The 17,860-nt window shown below is 33.9% G+C and overlaps 1 protein-coding gene across 1 annotated transcript in view; it reads right to left on the bottom strand.

Annotated features, from left to right (window-relative positions):
- The window catches only part of LOC143215245 (uncharacterized), a 30,960-nt gene extending 17,726 nt beyond the window's left edge, over positions 1-13,234 (bottom strand). The window contains exons 1-3 of the mRNA XM_076437203.1: positions 13,210-13,234; positions 10,003-10,257; positions 3,794-3,937 (exon numbers count right to left, since the gene is read on the bottom strand). Of these exons, the coding sequence (XP_076293318.1) occupies positions 3,794-3,937; positions 10,003-10,063 (205 nt within the window). The 5' untranslated portion in view covers positions 10,064-10,257; positions 13,210-13,234. The remainder of the gene's footprint in view (positions 1-3,793; positions 3,938-10,002; positions 10,258-13,209) is intronic.
- Positions 13,235-17,860: the final 4,626 nt, after the last annotated feature.

Below are 17,860 nucleotides of genomic sequence, written 5' to 3'. Positions count from 1 at the left end.
ATGTGTTTATAATCGGGATCCGGTTAATCGAAGTCCTACTGTATTTCAGACTGCAATTCCGGTACCGCAAGATAGAAAAACGGATGTGTGTAGCGGGCCTAAGATCGCTGTTATGACGGCAACACGGAAGGTCAAGCGTACGTCACCGTTCCTCCAGCGGATTAGGCGTTTACCTGAAAAGGACGTCATAGTAGGCAAAAAACGCATGAGAATCGGCTCACAATAGCTTACAACCACCGCGCTCTGACTTTAACCCTGTCAGAGGACAACACGTGCGACACACCCAGCGACGAGCGGTCATAAACTCATAAATCGTGATATCACGATCGAAGGCAATACGGAAAAAACTTCCTTACAGTTTCCCACTCCTCAACCTAAAGTCCTTCCGACATACCGGCGTCCAATTAAACAACGGTACATTTCCCCACCTAAGTCCACCCTTAAAATTCGAGGTGACATTCGCAGTACTATTTTGATCGTGGTCTGAGTAAGTTCTTCTCGTTTGCTGTCACAATTTCGGAAATTGTGTTGCGTATGTATTTAGTGATTGTGTGGAAATTTGGTGTTTTATTAAGACGTGTTCGCGTAAATGGCACTGTCCCGTAGAACTAACGGAGGAACAGAAAATTCGTGAGTACCTATACTTTACATTAATGTAGGATTAATATTCTTGTGGATAACAATGGATATAAGGTATTCTTTCATATTTTGCAATTTCAAATTTACGTTCATTGTCCATTTAAATTTCGTTTAATTTATTTCAATTGAATAGTATTTTAATGCAATTTCCAATCAGTCAGTGTGTTATATCCAAATTCAAATAGCCATATAAAATACGAAATAGTTATATTTAAATTCAAATTCAATCCTAGTTTTATTCAGTGTATAGTGACTCGGAAAAATATTCGGACGCTCTAAAAAAGACGATAACTTTTTTAATATTATACTATACGATTTGAACTTTTTGGGAAGTTAGAGCAATTAAAAAAGTTTTTTCAAAAATAGCAATTGATCGGAATTGTAGAAAAAATATTAAAAGTTGCGTTTTACAACTTCTTTATGTGGGCCTATATTGAAAATTTAACAAATACGTTTTGTAAATTTGTGTCAATAAACATATTCTGGAAAGTTCGTCAAAATCGGTAGACTTTGCAATGAGCTACAGACGTTTAAAGATTGTACAAATTGCAGATTTTCACGATTTTCGGCCTAACGGCAGTAAATCTAAGAATTCTTACATATTTCAATGGCTGTCGTTTTTTCCTGCATCAACAGATTTCGATTAAATTTTCACAGTGTATATAATTGACACAGATCTACAAAACATACTTTTTAAATTTTCAATATAGGCCCACATGTTGATTCACCTCTAAAATATTAAATATTATTTGAAACATTTATTTCGCCAAGTTTGCCCCAACTCTGTATACAAAAAATAATATTATTTCAATTATATTTTATTTATTTAACCCCTTGCCGTATCATTTTCTTTATAGTTACAGTGATTAAAATGTCGTCTTTATCCCCAAAAATGTCGTAGAAGAGAAGAAAAAATTTATATTTTTTGTATGGCTACATTTATTTTAATGATTAAATATTGATTACAAACGAATCAAATTTTATTTCATTTAAGAAGAAAGGCGTGACATTCATATTTGTTAGACTTTGTTTAAAATCTTCATCACGAGTGTGACTCCTTAAAATACGTCACGGGGTTAAGAAATTCTGAAAACTATTTTTGCACTCGGAGTATGCAACAATTACAGTATAGTTTATAGTTGAGATTATGAATGAATGGGCGAAGACAGATAAGGTTGCATAAATGCAGAGTACATCTGGTTCAGGATGCAAGAAGAATTGTTGCAGCAAGTGCATTTTGTATTGTAGCCGCCATTGTTAGATTGTTGCGTATGAAATGAAGAATTTTCAGGGGACGTTATATTGTGTGAAAGTTTGTGTTGATCTTTCATCTGTGACATATTTGTAGAATAATATTACCATAAAGTTAATAGCATAATATTATATTATGATATAATATAAAATTATAATTAGACTACAGATCTTCATGCATTTATGGCTTATGAAAATTTTCAAAAAATGCTTCAATATAAAATTCGATGGAATTTAGTATGATTTTTATTTGTTTTGGATCTACAAAGGCTGTTCTCATGAAAAATAGAATTTTATTCCATACCGCTTTCTTAAAATTTGTCTATAAACATCGAAAATTTCCTACACATTCGCAGTCTAATTATAATATAATATAATATTAATATCATAATATAACATAATACTATTACAAAAAAATTACATTTAGGAAATACGTTGCCATTGAAAAATATGTTCTTGTTGGATACCCAATTTTTGCTTTTCTATTGAATAACGTGGGATGCCTAAATGTTTCGTATACATATAGTAAAGGTTAATAGATGTATTAAATGAATAATGTTGACTTAACTAGCTTTTAATAGTCTGCAACTCCTTGTATTTTTTCTAGACCGTCATTTTTATAAATGACGAGATGTCACAGGCTTTAGTGCTGTTCTATGAATTTGCAACCAACCATATTAAACCATTATTAAATCGTCTTACGATGACACGTAATATGAATTGTAAATGCTGTGTTGTTCTTGGTTTGCAGTTCAAATCGGCGTAATTGAAAAGCAATCTGTTTGCCACAATGTTGACACTAATTCTCAATTGACAGTCGCATCTACGGTCGTACAGCAGTTAACATTTCAAAATACTACTGAAACTGGTTTGATATCATTAATGAAATCGGTGATGACGAATCATTAATCACCGTGATAAAGATAGTTTTCGTGACTGTAGCTGATGACATAATTACGAGTAGTCATTGACACAGTCAAGCAATATAAAAGTTCCTATAACACGTTTCAAGTAGTACGCCGTGAATTAATCAGTTACCGTTATAAAATGTTTATATTATCTCGAAATAAAATTCTACAGACTGTCAGAAAATATTTTTTCATACTTCGCAGAATGACTAAAATAGACCAGACACGCATAACAGACAGAAAGTGAGAGTGAGACTTCTTCAGTATAGTATAACAAATGCCTGAACGTAACAACATACGTTGTGGTTAGGTTTCGATATCCTGTTGCAAGTTCAAGGATGTGGTTGCATCTTTATGGATGCAGTGTTTATGCAATCACTCTTTATAGTACTAACTACGTCCACTATGGAAAAATTTAAATACTACATACCATTCTCGATTACAGATAAGCGAAGCGTAAACTCAAATTTGCAAAAAAATATTTTTATGTTTTTGTGGTTTCGTAGTCACTTTACCAATTACATTCATTTATTCGCCTATTATTTTTATAACGGAGCAAACCTCGTGACATTATTTTTATATTCTCAGTGTATTAATTTCTTCATTCTACCAAAAACCAGCTCTAATAAAAGCTGAAGAGCAATATAAATACCCACACAAATTGCATCCGGTGTAAATGCAAATAGTAGAAGCTACATGAATTATTAAAATCATAATCCCATGACGAAACTTGATTGATGCTCTTCAATTTTGTATCATTATAGTTTTTCCATGAAGGCTCACCGTTGTTTCCCTGCAATCCAGTAATAATTTTCCCGCGCATCCGATCGCAACGAATAAGACATCGAATGACATAATCGTTTACCGTCGATTCTCGCGATTAGCGCGAATCGTCTGCTAAACGAGTATCGTTTTCTGTTAAAAGCAACCCATCAGGCAGTGTTGCGTGCGATTATTGACAAGTATTTCGAATTGAATATGCCGCAAGAACTTACCGGAAGTCGAGAGATTTCGCACGTCGTATCCTTGGTGTACCAGCGTGGTGCACCTGCAGACAGCGTTGGTCAGTTGTTCGATGTCGGAAACGGAAGTGTAACAGACGACCTCCCTTCCTGGCGATGTCTTTTGTTTCGGGCAATCTGCGATAATTAAAGAGATCAATTATTATCTTAAATCTCATTTGAATTACCTGTTGGCAGATCTTATAATTAATATCTTGGAAATGTTTATTATTAGCCCCTTGCTGTATTTTAACGAGTCAGACTCGCCATGAAGATTTTAACAAAGTCTAACCCTTTGCACTCGGAGTTATTTTAACACGAAAATGAAACATATCTTCTGACCAAGAATAGTTCCATTCCCTATGATTTTGGAAATTTTATGCATGTGAAATTGATATAATACGTTAAACAATATTTAATAATGTAAAGAATATTTTGAATAATGATATAGCAATTTTTAGTGGCGCCTCAGAGTCGCAATTCGAGTGCTAAGGGCTAACAAATATGAATATTATAAGTAGACAGCGGATTTTTATGCAAAATAAAAATGTTTTGCATTGCTTGAGGGAAGCAGGAACTACATAAAAATTGATTTCATCCTTTAACGACTTTGTTATATTAAAAGCAACATTACAACATTCTTGAATTTTTAAAATCCTTTACTGTTCTATATTCCACCCAATCAATTTCTTCGCAGTCTAGTTATAAGTGTAGCCATACAAAAAATATAAATTTTCTTTTCCCTTCAACGACATTTTTGGGGATAAAGACGTTTTAATTACTGTAACTGTAAAGAAAATAGTAAGGCAAGGGGTTAATATACTGTGGATTTTATGCATTTACGGCAAAAATTAGTAAGTAGTTGTAATTTGAAACATTAGAATGAGGAAAAGAATTTAAGACGAGACTTTTTATTTCTAATAAACATACGTAGTTTAGTTATGAAATTTTATTAAAGTCCTTAACACATTATTTACTGGCGGCTATTTAACAGATTTTAAACATTTATAATATACAGCTAACAATTGTTTAAAAAATTATTTGATAGCAATGAAAGTTTTTATATTTTTATTTTATAAAGTTTTATATTTATAAATATACATATACGTACTAATACGTTTCCGGCAAATGATATGTTATGTTGGTGTTTGTGTATAATTATTTGTACTGAAATACGTCAAATTGATTCAATTGAAAGTTCTTAATTTTTGCCAAATTTTTCCTTAATTTTTAATTTAAGGGACTTGTGTTTGATTGCCATTCATGTTCCATTAAAAATTATTTAACCTTCGAATCATTCAGACCCAAAACACTACGACATAAATTAAATAATGTTCGATTTTATAAGCATTCCTGCATCCAATAAAATAAATACAGCATATAGTGGGTATTAAAAATATTCGTTCACCTTTTAAACACGAATACATTTTTTAAAATCGCAACAAACGATTTGTTTTTTTAGATGTTAGAAGGATTAGTTTACCAGGTAATGTGTATGTAATATTTTTTAAAAATTGTTTTTTCTTAAAGTAAAGGTCACGATTTTTAATTTTTTTGAAAATTTAGAAGATGCCTTTCTAAATCTACAAAGACAAAATTAATATTGCTACCAAAAAGTTTATTCAGAAATCCTTAACTGTAAATCCTAATTTTTCACATTGCTTTATTACAATGACTAGATTGCATTTATTCAGACATCGTCCAAATTTTAAAATAATATGTGCGCCATAGTTCATTCGAAAAGTTCTCATGGAAGTATTTTTAAAATTTCAGTACCTGTGTGAAAAAAAGTCAGTAAAAAGTAATTTTGTCCTATCTGGCACTTCTAATGTCAAATAGTCGTCAATAAATAATGTGGAATATAATTTAATATACAACACAGTTTAGCTTAGTACGCGTAATTGCAAAATACACATACGTTTAGTCAGGTGTCAGGAAAATCGGGTCAAATACAATTTAATTGTGTGCATAAATAGTTCTGATAGTTGAAAAATAATAAAAGAAAACTAAAAATTCAATGAAAGCCATAAACGCATAAAGATCCGACCATTAATAATGTTGCAATACAGCATAAAGTAGCGATTGTATGCCAGTGTATTATAGTGCAGGATCGTTTCATAACTAAGTTTCCGCTTGATATTAATGCCTACTTGATAACCCGTTAATGGACACGTCTAACTAAGAAAATTGACCATTCAGAAACCGAGCAGACATAACGGTACAGGACAGCAATTTTTCACGGCCCTGAGCATGAAGTGTCATAAAAACAAACCAAAAATTAATGTCCTCGTGGATCCGTTTGAAATGCACATTGATTGAACCTTGTCGTTGACATCATCGTCAGTACGCTATGCAACTGTTGCTATAATAATCGTTTACATACTCATGCGCAGCCTTTCTATTCCCCGACGAGAAATAGAAGAATCATGCAGCAAAGATGCTCTGAACGTGAAAATGAGACGCGGATTGGCCGCGACTTTTATTAACGATAAATTTTGTGTCTATTGTCAGACGCGTTAAAACCGTTTTAACATTTTATAGCGATGGACAAACATGAATCATTCAGTGAGACGTAACGCAAAAATTTTTTAATTTACGTACTGACATTAATCAAGCTTACTCGTGCTAATTGAGTATGGAAAGTAAATTGTTGATAATAGGGTCTAGACTGTGGTTCTTTGTGCATTTATAGCAAAATTGAGACGATGAAATTCAAATTTGTTGAAAAATTGAAAAAATTGAGAATGTCAATATATTATTTCTCCTCTATTAAAATCATTAAGAGAAGAAATAACATTCAATTTAGTTTCTATTTCTTGCAATCGATGCAGACAATTTTTATTTGACATAAAGATCCGCAGTCTACTAGAGACTATGGAATTGTTGTAAACGGTATCACAAATGGGCCAATTGTTGAATTTTTTAATATTTATTTCAAAAAGACGTGAAATTATAAAAATTCTCCTATGGGACATTACTAAATAAAATATATTCGTGCACATATTACAACATAAATCTGATCGTGAGCTAAATAAAAATAAACACCCTCTGAAATAACTAAGTTTCGTCAAAACAAGGAGTACAACCATAAGCCTGGACTCATTTTAAAGCTTGAAGCCTTTACTTTCGCAAAACAGTGTTCATTTCCCTGTACTATGTATATTATTTTTAAAATTCTGTAAATTCAAACGTTCCCAAAAACTGTTAAAAATTTTTCTCATCGATAAAACAGCTATTGGCCTTTACAAGAACTCCTTCAAAAATGTTGTACGATCTTTTTCCACCGTTTTGTGGAACAAAAATATGAAACAAGTTCGGTCTTGTAAAGCCCTCATGGTGTAACTTATGCTACTATAAAGTTGGCGACACACCCCTTTCTCTCATTCAAAACTCGATAAAAAAATTATTAAACTCGTACATATACATTTTTAAGGTGTCGTTGTAAAGAGGAAATTTCAATCATGAAATCTATGGTTGTTCCAGTCACGGAAAAAATTGTTCGAAGCTTTCAGAAATAAACGATTTTTCAAAATGAACGATGGTTTATGGAACTAGAAGTTTCTAGCTTTAGAATGAGTCCAAATTTGTTATCGTATGATTGTTATATACATACATAGACTGCTGATCTTTATGCAAAATAAAAATTTTCTTCTTCAATTACATTACAAGATACAGGAACCATATCAAAATTTCTTCCTATCTTCAACAATTGTAATAAATTGAAAATAACATATGGATGTTCTTAAATCGTCTTAATGTTTTTACTGTTCTAAATTACATCCCATTTTTGTCATAAATGCATCAAATCCGCAGTCAAATTATATATGACAGAGCAACATTTTTTCAGTGGTGCAATTTTATATTAGGCTCTTATCGCGCGATTTGATAAGAAACGGTACATCCGAGAAAGCGTAAACACAGCTCGAACACGTTTATTTTCTGAAATCGTGGGATCCTCGACTGCTGTTCGAAATGGAAAGTCTGTTTACCGATTGTCTGGCGAAACTCGCGGCAACTGATGTAGCGAAGCACCAGCCCGAGAATGGAATGTCTTCTTCAGGTTCTTGCACGCGTTCCGAGCCGAAGATCGACCGGGTTTCGTGTTTCGTGACGCAAATGGTACCGTCCTTGCTTGCGAGCGAGCGAGCAAGGACCGTTGCTCTAGTTGCCGATGGCGCAATCTAACCTTAGAGGACAGGACGCTCCCGATACCGGTGAAACGATCGTGAAAGCGTGTGGAGGGAAGAAGAAGAATACCTGGTGAGGTGATAATCGCGCTCGTAAACCCCTCCTTTCAATTGATCGTCATCTTAGAACTCACGTCATACGATCGACTGCGTTTTAAATTCGGTAAACATGCTTCACTCATTCAAATTTTCACGCGATCCTCGAGAGACTAAAGTGCTACGCCGTATTTTTAACTCTGTTAGCTAATTTAACGTAACTGGCTAATTGACGCCTTCGTTTCTTCTGAAAATCGCGGCGAGTGCATCCCGGAAGATAAGAAAACTGGTGGGTGCAAATTTTCGAATTTAGAAACCAAAAGTGTTTTGGTCTTCTGAATTAATCTACTGAATTTTTCGTTTTGGATGAAGACGCTTAAAAATGTTGAAGTAGGTAGAGTAAAAATTGAAATTTGGAATTTCAAATGATTTTGGTTAGCTAATGATTAGCTAATTGACTAGCTAAATTTTACGGGATATAAGTAATATTATTTTGTAGAATATAATATAATATTTTACAGAATACAATATTATTATACAGAATACAATATTATTATACAGAAAATAAGAATGAATTGAGTAAACCAGATTTAAATATATAATTTATAAGATGGAGAGTGCAATTACGTTGAAACTATGTACGTATATGGGAAAACTGTGGTTATTATCGTAAAATGGAGTGGCCTAGTAGCGTGCAGCACTTGTTTAGACTCTGTCCATTCATCACTCTCATTCATAAACTCTAACCTTGTTGTTTTGGACGTAATAGGAACGTGTTAAACATAGTAGAATGATACGTATTAAACATAGTAGAATGATACGTATTAATTAAAATGTTGTCTTTGACTGTCTATAAAATATACAATGATTTCATTGAAATTATGTAGTAAAAGTACAAATTCTCTGTTGCTTACTTCCAACGATTTGCATAAACATGGTAGATGAAAGTTACCTAATTGAAAGCGATTGATGAAAGTAATTAGCACTCTTGAAATATTGCAGAAAGTCTAACGTTCGAACACAACAGAAATCTTCGGTTTTGACCTAGTGCACTATCAGAGCTAAGCAATCATTCACAATAATGAAACTTGTCGATATTGTTTTTAAACCATTTTTAAACCATGATTAGACTATCAATTTTCAATTATTTAACAAATACGTGTCAAGTCAATTCGCCAAATATTTAGCACGAATAACTATAAAATCAAGACAACAGATCTCTATAGAAATTAATCATAAATTGTCCCTAATTTTGCAACGAAAATTATTTTTGGATGTTAAAGTAACAAAACATTTGTTTTTACATCTCATTAAATAATGTGAAGAGAACATGTAACAGAGTACTGCCTTTATCTTTAAAATTTTATGCAACTTTACAAAATGAAATCGAAAGTTTTATTCTGGTATGTGTCGCTAAAAAATCTTTCGATGCTGATTCCAACGCGTATTCTTTGGTCACTAGTTACAACAATTCAAACTTTTAAAATGAAAACTTACATGAACAACTCGCAACACTGAAGCTTTAAATTTAATTCCACATTTTGATTGATTGCCTATGATATCAAATGGCGAAAATTTTCTGACAATATAAGCTATACTGTACAAGCATCAATCACTCACGCGTGTTAGACAAACAGGAACCGTCAGTACGCGAACAATTTGTTTGTTCAATTCAGAGGCTAATGTAACAAATCAGACCCAACTTACAAGCTCAACAAAACCATATCAATGACTGTAAGTTATCAAATTGCTAGCCAATGGAATAGAAATATTCAAAATTCAAACAATTCTACAGCATGACTAGACTGCGAATTTTTTGCATTTACAAAGTGAAAACATTTAATATCACTGGTGCATTATTTACTATTAAAGTGATGAAAGGTAAAAATCAATTTCCATGTAAATGCAACAATTTTTATTTCGCAAAGATCCGCAGTCTACTAATGACTGAATTGAAAACGCGAAAAGTGAAAAACTCACATAAGCCATGCGCGAATCCTAGCAGTCCAAGAAGGACCGCGACGATCATCCTGTCGATCATGCTGCCGGCGATCGATCCTCCGGTGTTGTCAGGTGCGAAGCTCCGCTAGATGAGCAGCTGGTCCGCGCGTGCTGGCCGAAGAAGTGACACTCGAGCCCCGAGACCGGCGTTCATCGAGATTAAAGGAACGATCGACGAGTGCCGGATCGGTTGTTGTGCGACCGGTAGTAGCGAAGTTCGAGCGACTCGCAACACTAGGGAAAGTGTTTCTCTCTTTGTCTTTCGTTCACTGTTCTGCCGAGTGGGGGATCAAAGGAGGCGAAGGATCCTTCGAGTTCGAGAGCGCGTTTCGCACTGAACCTTCGGAGGATTCGTCGCTGTCTTAGTAAACCCTACCGATCAGATGGTAGCACGGCCGAGGAACAAGGTCCGAGGGAGATGGAGCTACGGGATAGGAGAGAGAGAAAGAGAAAGAGAAAGAGAGAGAGAGAGAGAGAGATTGGGCATCACCGTGTTTCTCTGGGACCAGCGGATTACCGGATACCCGGGTGGGGTACCGGACTGGCCCAGATCGGGACACTTTCCGTGTTACACGTACGCCACCAAGTTAAAAATAGGATGACTCGCACTCCTTCGCGATTTCGTTGATGCATCAGGATATGCAGCTACGGGAGGGTTACGTAGACATGGTAACGAGATAAAGGTAGGGTTGCACTGACTCACTTGGCCCATAAAAGTGGTCGTACCAGGAATCGATATGAACATTCTCTGCGAACTTATACGTTTTATGCAATACTGGATCTATGAATCTCTAGAAATTATTATTTTTCTATTTATAAAAAAGGCAAAGATCCCTAGTAGCACAAAATATTGCATAGACATTCATATGATGTTAAAAAGAGATCCAATCTGTTTTTAACATTCACATATACGTACAATATTTATTTTACATTAAGTAAAAAATATATTTTTTTCAAGTATACAGTAAATATGTATATCATGTTACGAGAAAAATATTTCTTTTCCAAATGTAAAATGAATGTTTATGTAATATTGGGAATGGAATATTTTTTCCTAATGTACAGGTAATATTTATTTTATATTATTAGAAAAATATTTCTTTCTCAATATAAAATGAATCTTTATTTAATGTTAGAAACAGAATATTTTCTCCTTAATTTTCAAGAAATATTCTATGTTTATCATAAATAAAACACATAACACTTTATACAATACTTTAATGTTTAGTAATTGATTAGATACCAACATATTAAATAAGCTAAACAATATTTTGAAGAAAGGTATAGCAATTTTTAGTGATAACCCTGTGTCACCATTCGAGGAAGGGTTAAAGAATCTGAAATTCTATATTATCGAGGTATTCTTCAAATCCTTCACACTGTAAATGCATTTAATCATTAGATTGAAGTCTAGATTGTGGAGATCGGTGGACACAATAAATTACGTAAGAATACGATTGATATGCCCTATAAACATTAAAGAATTCATGAAATTCAGGAGATAAGCTTCTAAGATTTAGGTGAAGGCGAGTAAGAACTAAAAAGATCAAACTCGTTTCCAGGCTGAATCCATCACAGCCAAGACAATGTCATATTATCTGACGTTTAAAAAAGTGAATGTCTGCCATCTTAAGCCATCGTTTTCACTTTTAACGATCTAGGCACCTGGCTTGAACCTTTGGTCAGCTCTCAACAAAATCATTCTGTCATAACTACCTTTTTGACCTATATTATTGCACATAGCTTGACGTCCGAGCTAAACTTTTTAAATGTGCTTCGATGCATTGAAAGATATTGGAAGACTCTTAAAACTGTTATGATCGCAAATGCAAAAATACATAACGACTATATTAATTTAATTTATACACGTAATAGAAGATATTCGCTATTTAAACAAGTACTACACAAACTATGTTATTACGATAACTACGTGTCTACATAGAATGTCATTACGTGTCTCTAATATCACAATTAATTTACCATAATGCAAGTATTCTTTACGTGACGTTAGGTCAGCCACCGCACGAGAATTCCCATTCCGTCGCGACGCTGGCAAGACATATTCAACACTTTCTCTGACACAGTGTTTATTTTGTCATTAATTTACTCGTTGTCTCGCAAGAAAAATGATCTCGTTAACATAGTCGACGCGCTATATGAAGTACTATAAGCTGCCTGAGGAGTTCAGGGATCAAGAGGACTTCAGAGGACTACGGGCTGCAAACAGTTTGCGTCACGTACGTCGGAAGTGTTCGGAGAAGTACAAAAGTGAATAAATTATTCGCACATTTCCCTACGGTTTCATTTTTTATAAATGTCGTCATATATTACCAAATCTTTTCTGATTCACCAATGTTGTTGTTTGGAGTTCTATAGCACGTTAACCCCTTGTGTTCTGTATTAAGTTTTGTATCAGCTGACTGGTATACATTGTTTTATTTTCTTGCAATTTTTATTGGAATATGAATGTAGAAATTTGTTTAATAATTTCTTGAACGAAGATAATTTAATAATTTCTTGAACGAAGATAATTTAATAATTTCTTGAACGAAGAAAATTTAATAATTTCCTGAACGAAGAAAATTTAATGATTTCTTGAACGAAGATAATTTAATAATTTCTTGAACGAAGATAATTTCCTGAACGAAGAAAATTTAATGATTTCTTGAACGAAGATAATTTAATAATTTCTTGAACGAAGAAAATTTAATAATTTCCTGAACGAAGAAAATCCAATAATTTTTTGAATGAAGAAAATTTAATAATTTTTTCAACGAAGGAAATGCAATAATTTCTAATCGAAGCATCGTTGTAATTTCAATAATTACGAAATAAATATGAAATTGGTCATTCAACCGGTCGTGGCACGATTAGTGATAAACAACAGGAAAAATGAAGAATAAGAACTGATCTTTCCCAACGTGCATATTTAAATTATGTTTGCAACTTCAGGAATGGAATATACAATCCTGAGGTCGTTAAAATGTCGTCATTCGTTCTTACAGGGTTAAAAGTTGCAATACGTGTAACAGTATTAAATAAAATCTGATCATTCGGAAGATAAAGAGTTAAAAGGGTATGACAAATTTTAGGCATACTGACAGTCAATGGCTTGGCGTAACTTTTTCGTTTGTTCGTTGGGGTTTTTGTACAGAGGATCCACAAAAACGAAGGCGATGATCGTACCTGGATCATGACTGATCAGAACCACGCGCCACGACCGACTGATTCAAACTACCATAAACAATTCGAATTCTCATTCGCATGATACAGTACGTGTTTACCCGTTTGTCCGGTATCCAGGATAAACTCGACTGCCGTTGGATTAATCACCGACGTATGCTAATCGACAACGATCACCGTTGCACGATGCGACGTTACGTCACCGTACGTTTCGCGTATTATTGTCACGGTGAAGATATTACGAATTTATGCACGCCGCGCCGGTCTTTCGAATGGTCCGCACCCACCCTCGACTGGCTGCGATTGGTCATTGTTAATTATTGATCACGCAGGTGTTTGCGTTTGACGATCGACCCTGGAAGAAGCGGACTTGCCGCCGCTGACGTTCCTGAATTTTTGGTATTCGCGGAAGACATTTTTTCTTCTTCCTTCCGGGAATTCCGAGAGAACGTTGGAATTGATTAGAAGTGAGTGCAGTGGATTGCAAAGTGATTGCAACATTTTTTAGCTTCTTTGAACGTTCATTTTATTTTACGAATCGCACAGCGTGAACTATGCTTTTGTTGGGTTGGAATGAAAGTTCGTAGCGTTTGTAGATTAAAATTGAAAGCTCAAATTCAGATACTTATTCGTAGATTTATTCAATAACATATTTTCCATACTGTTCTATTACTTATTGCCATTTTTGAGGTAACTCCTCGTGTTACTGAATAAACATATGGATAAATACCTTAATTTTATCTTCGATTCTTAATTTGAAAACGCTACGAACTTTCCAACCCAATACATTCCGTTGAGGATAAGACTGCATATTTTTTGTGAAGGATCTTATTGCTTTATATTTTTATGTTCAGCTCTATTAACTTTATGTATTGTATATTAATATTATAAATTTTCGATGAAAATTTATATTGTTTTATACTTTTACATTCACCTAAAGACGCCCTCAGGAGGTGGGGGTGGGGCGTCAATTATGGTATTATTGAATAGCATTTTTAAAAATATCAAATACGTCTACTTTTATTTTTCTGATCTGATGTGTATTTCTCGAGATATCCCCAATTATCAACGATTTTTTTACCCATTTTGATTTTTGTCCATTACAGCGCCATCTGTGAACCAAAATGCAAAAACTCCTAGGTCAAATTTGTGTATTTTTTCTGGAGAATCCAAATCTGCAATGAAAAATGGGCTTCCCATTTAAGTTTTTTATCTTCTCCCACTCCCACCCCCAGGGGGTGGCGGTGGGGGTCGAGTTTGGTATCATTGGATGTCCCCTTCGCGACGAACAACTTTCATTACCCACTTGTTTTGATCTGATGCATAGTTCTCGAGATATTTCAATGTCTTCAGATAAAATGACCACTCTGTATACTATTTAATGCAAATAATCGAGTTTTATGTAACATACCGTAAGTTTTTGTATGCATTTTGAGTATGTTGCAGAGGAGTAGGTGCTCTAAATTATTGTGTCTATATCAGCGAACGTAAAACCCTGCCGGCATTGTTTGGTAGTAACGTGAAGGAAACAGCGTTGGCTAGGTACTTATCAATACTGTAATACAATAGCGGTTTAAAGATCAAACGTTGCGATGGTTCAGAAATTCGCTAAATCGTGTTGATAGATTGATCAAGGTGATAACCAAAAAAGGGTCGATACCTGAGCACCTACATAGATATCGATGGATCACTGGAAAGAGATCGTCATCAACGCCACTAAATGATCGTGAGAACAGTTCCTTAGTGAGAATAACTGGATATATTTTATTCTTAGAAGACGTGTTTCTCACAGTAACGGCGAAGAAATTACTGTTACGTTATCTGAAAGATTTAATTTCCTTTTGTCAATTCTATACTATTTGTTGACATCTCAGTTGACGTCTCAGGACCTTGACATTTTCTTATAAGAAAGGGACGCTGCAATCGAGTTATCAATTTCAATTTTTCTGACGGATTCGCAGCAAAAATAACTCATTTTCAATAATTTGCCATATATTTTTACTTACAAATTGACAATCATTTTACGTAATGTTTCTTGCTATTTTTCTGCTAAAAAATATCCACGTAGTACATTTTATTAAGTTATTTTTTCAACATTTTTTCATTGCTAACAATATTATAAACTAGTCCATAGAGAGACTTATAAATTATTTAATAACTCGTTTGGTAATCAACGAATTTAGCTATTTTTGAATGAAATAAAAGATATAACATTCAGAAGATATATTTAAATTACTTGTTGTATTTATTAATCGTAAACGACGTCCTTAGATTATTTTATTTTCCTCTCTTATTAGAAGAATTTAAAAGTACTGTTATATTAATTTCAACCTATACATTTCCTTTTCACTCCAGTTTGTTGTAAATCAGATTGAAAATGTTTATTTTGCATAAAGATTCGCTGTCCAGTTATTACACAACTAAAATAAAATGATGCATCAAGTCAGAGTCACCAGATGAGCGAAGGGAGCACGAATTCAGGGGGGAAAAAGTTACCCCTCTCTGTCAGTATAAATTTTATTTGAATTTATATTTAATTTTTCTATCTATTCCGACACTAATTTTATAACAGAAGAAATTTTGAAGTAATTGCTTAAAATTTTGGGAAAATATAGCATTGATTATTTAACTGGATTCGGTATTTTATGGAGAACTAGGAAAAAAATTATTTTCTCCTTTTTAGTGCATTTAAAAATTTTTTTTTATATATTTTATTTTCTACTTTTATTGTCATCGGAAGCAAGCGTGTATACAAAATTTCAGCAAGATTGGACTATGGGAAGAGGTTTAAAATTCGATTACAAGATTCGACGAATACAACAACGCGGCAAGTTAATATAAGCGTGGTAAAAAATCCACAGTCTAGCGACGATAATCTCAGCCTATTTACGTTTCGCTGGAGTCATGTGGAACTGCTCCGTGCCAACAAATATCTCAGGGCCCACACTGAAAACAAGACGGATGATCAGGTGAATCATCGTCAATAAGGTCGTGGCGCGAATATCCAGGTCTGCGTATATATTTCACGCCGTTGCAGTTTCTTCCTACGAATTACGTCACTGTCGAGAAGAACGACAAAGCGATCGTCCTGTCGCGCGCACAGCGATTTCCGTGGCAGTGTTCGTGATTGCCACATAGAATCGACACTCATACGCAATAAATTTTGAATGAGATATTGCACTCTGTCGAAAGAATGCCCTCTCACAGCGCCCGCGACCTTTTTTCGCCGGCTTGTAGCTTTCAACAAGAATTCATTTCCACCCGTAATTACGTTTATTTATGACCCACGAAAAGGGAGAAAGAAATATAAAAATTAGACAAAGAGAGCTGCAAAAAATATATTTAACTTATCGTTAATCCGAGTTCGATGCGGACTTCTCGACGATTCTGGTTACATAAATCTCTGCTTCGCGGTTCGAATATTACAAGCTGATGAAGAAGAAAATTAATTGGTCTTAATGAATCTGTAATATGTTTGTATCTTCGGCATTTACATCTGGTTCTTTTTATTAATTATTATTTGTAGACTGAGAAGATTTGACTGCTAAAATACAGTAACAAGAAATATCTTGTTCACCTACATATTTAATCCATTTTTTCATCAATAATTTATTATTTACTTCATAAATTTAATTTGGAAGAGACAGGCTGCTGAGCACTAAGAGATTTAATTTTAACCACTCGCCTTATGATTTCTGTCACAACTACTGGAATGATTTCGTTGTCAATAATGTTTTACAGTGGATCCAAAAAATATGTAATTGTCGAAATTTAAATTGTACATTGAGTACAACCACAAACCTAGATTCATTTGAAATCTTGAAGCCTCTACTTAGCAAAGTAGTGATCATTTTTCTCTAACATATTTTTACATGACGTAACAGGTGAGAAACTAAATTTTTTCTCAAAATACTGCAAATTCAAGCGACTCCAGAAACCTCCAAAAATTGTTCTCGTAAAAGAAACTGCAATAGATTTGAAGATTGAAGCCACCTTTTTAGAACGACTCCTTAAAGATTGATGTACGATTTGTCTTGACCATTTTATGGAACAAAAATGGGGATCAAGTTTGATCCTGTAACTTATACTTATTTTATTCCCGAATAAAATGAAATATGTTACATCAATTATATCAACGAAATTATGAAACTAGTAGAAATTAATTTTTATTTACAAAATTGCCCAGTTTCATATGATTATGATCATCAAGTCTCAGTTACCTAAAAGCATAATAAAAGTCAATGATACAATTTTTAATTGAATGCAAACTCTGGAGACTTCAAGCATCATGTTAAATAAATAAAACAGATTTCACAAGGACCTAAAATTTACAAGATCGTATTCTCTTTCTCCGATGTTCATTCTGTAACAAAGCAAAATTAATCATGTAAATTGTACAAGCATTAAATATCATTAAATATCAATTCGGATAATTTAAATATAGAATCTATCATTGATAATGTAATGAAAACAAAAATGTTCGGATGCATATTAATATCCCGAGTGTGCGAAGCTTCGAAACGTATAGGTTTCATCAGACGTGTCATACTTTCATCAGGTGCAGTACGGGTCGAGACGTAATATAATTTCCCTTCTGGCAATAAAATCCCAATTACCAGACAGATATCGATCGTCGTTCGACCGTAGGCCACTC

This window comes from Lasioglossum baleicum, chromosome 13 (assembly GCF_051020765.1).
Source record: "Lasioglossum baleicum chromosome 13, iyLasBale1, whole genome shotgun sequence".
Lineage (NCBI taxonomy): Eukaryota > Metazoa > Arthropoda > Insecta > Hymenoptera > Halictidae > Lasioglossum > Lasioglossum baleicum.
This window is presented reverse-complemented; position numbering and strand designations above follow the sequence as displayed.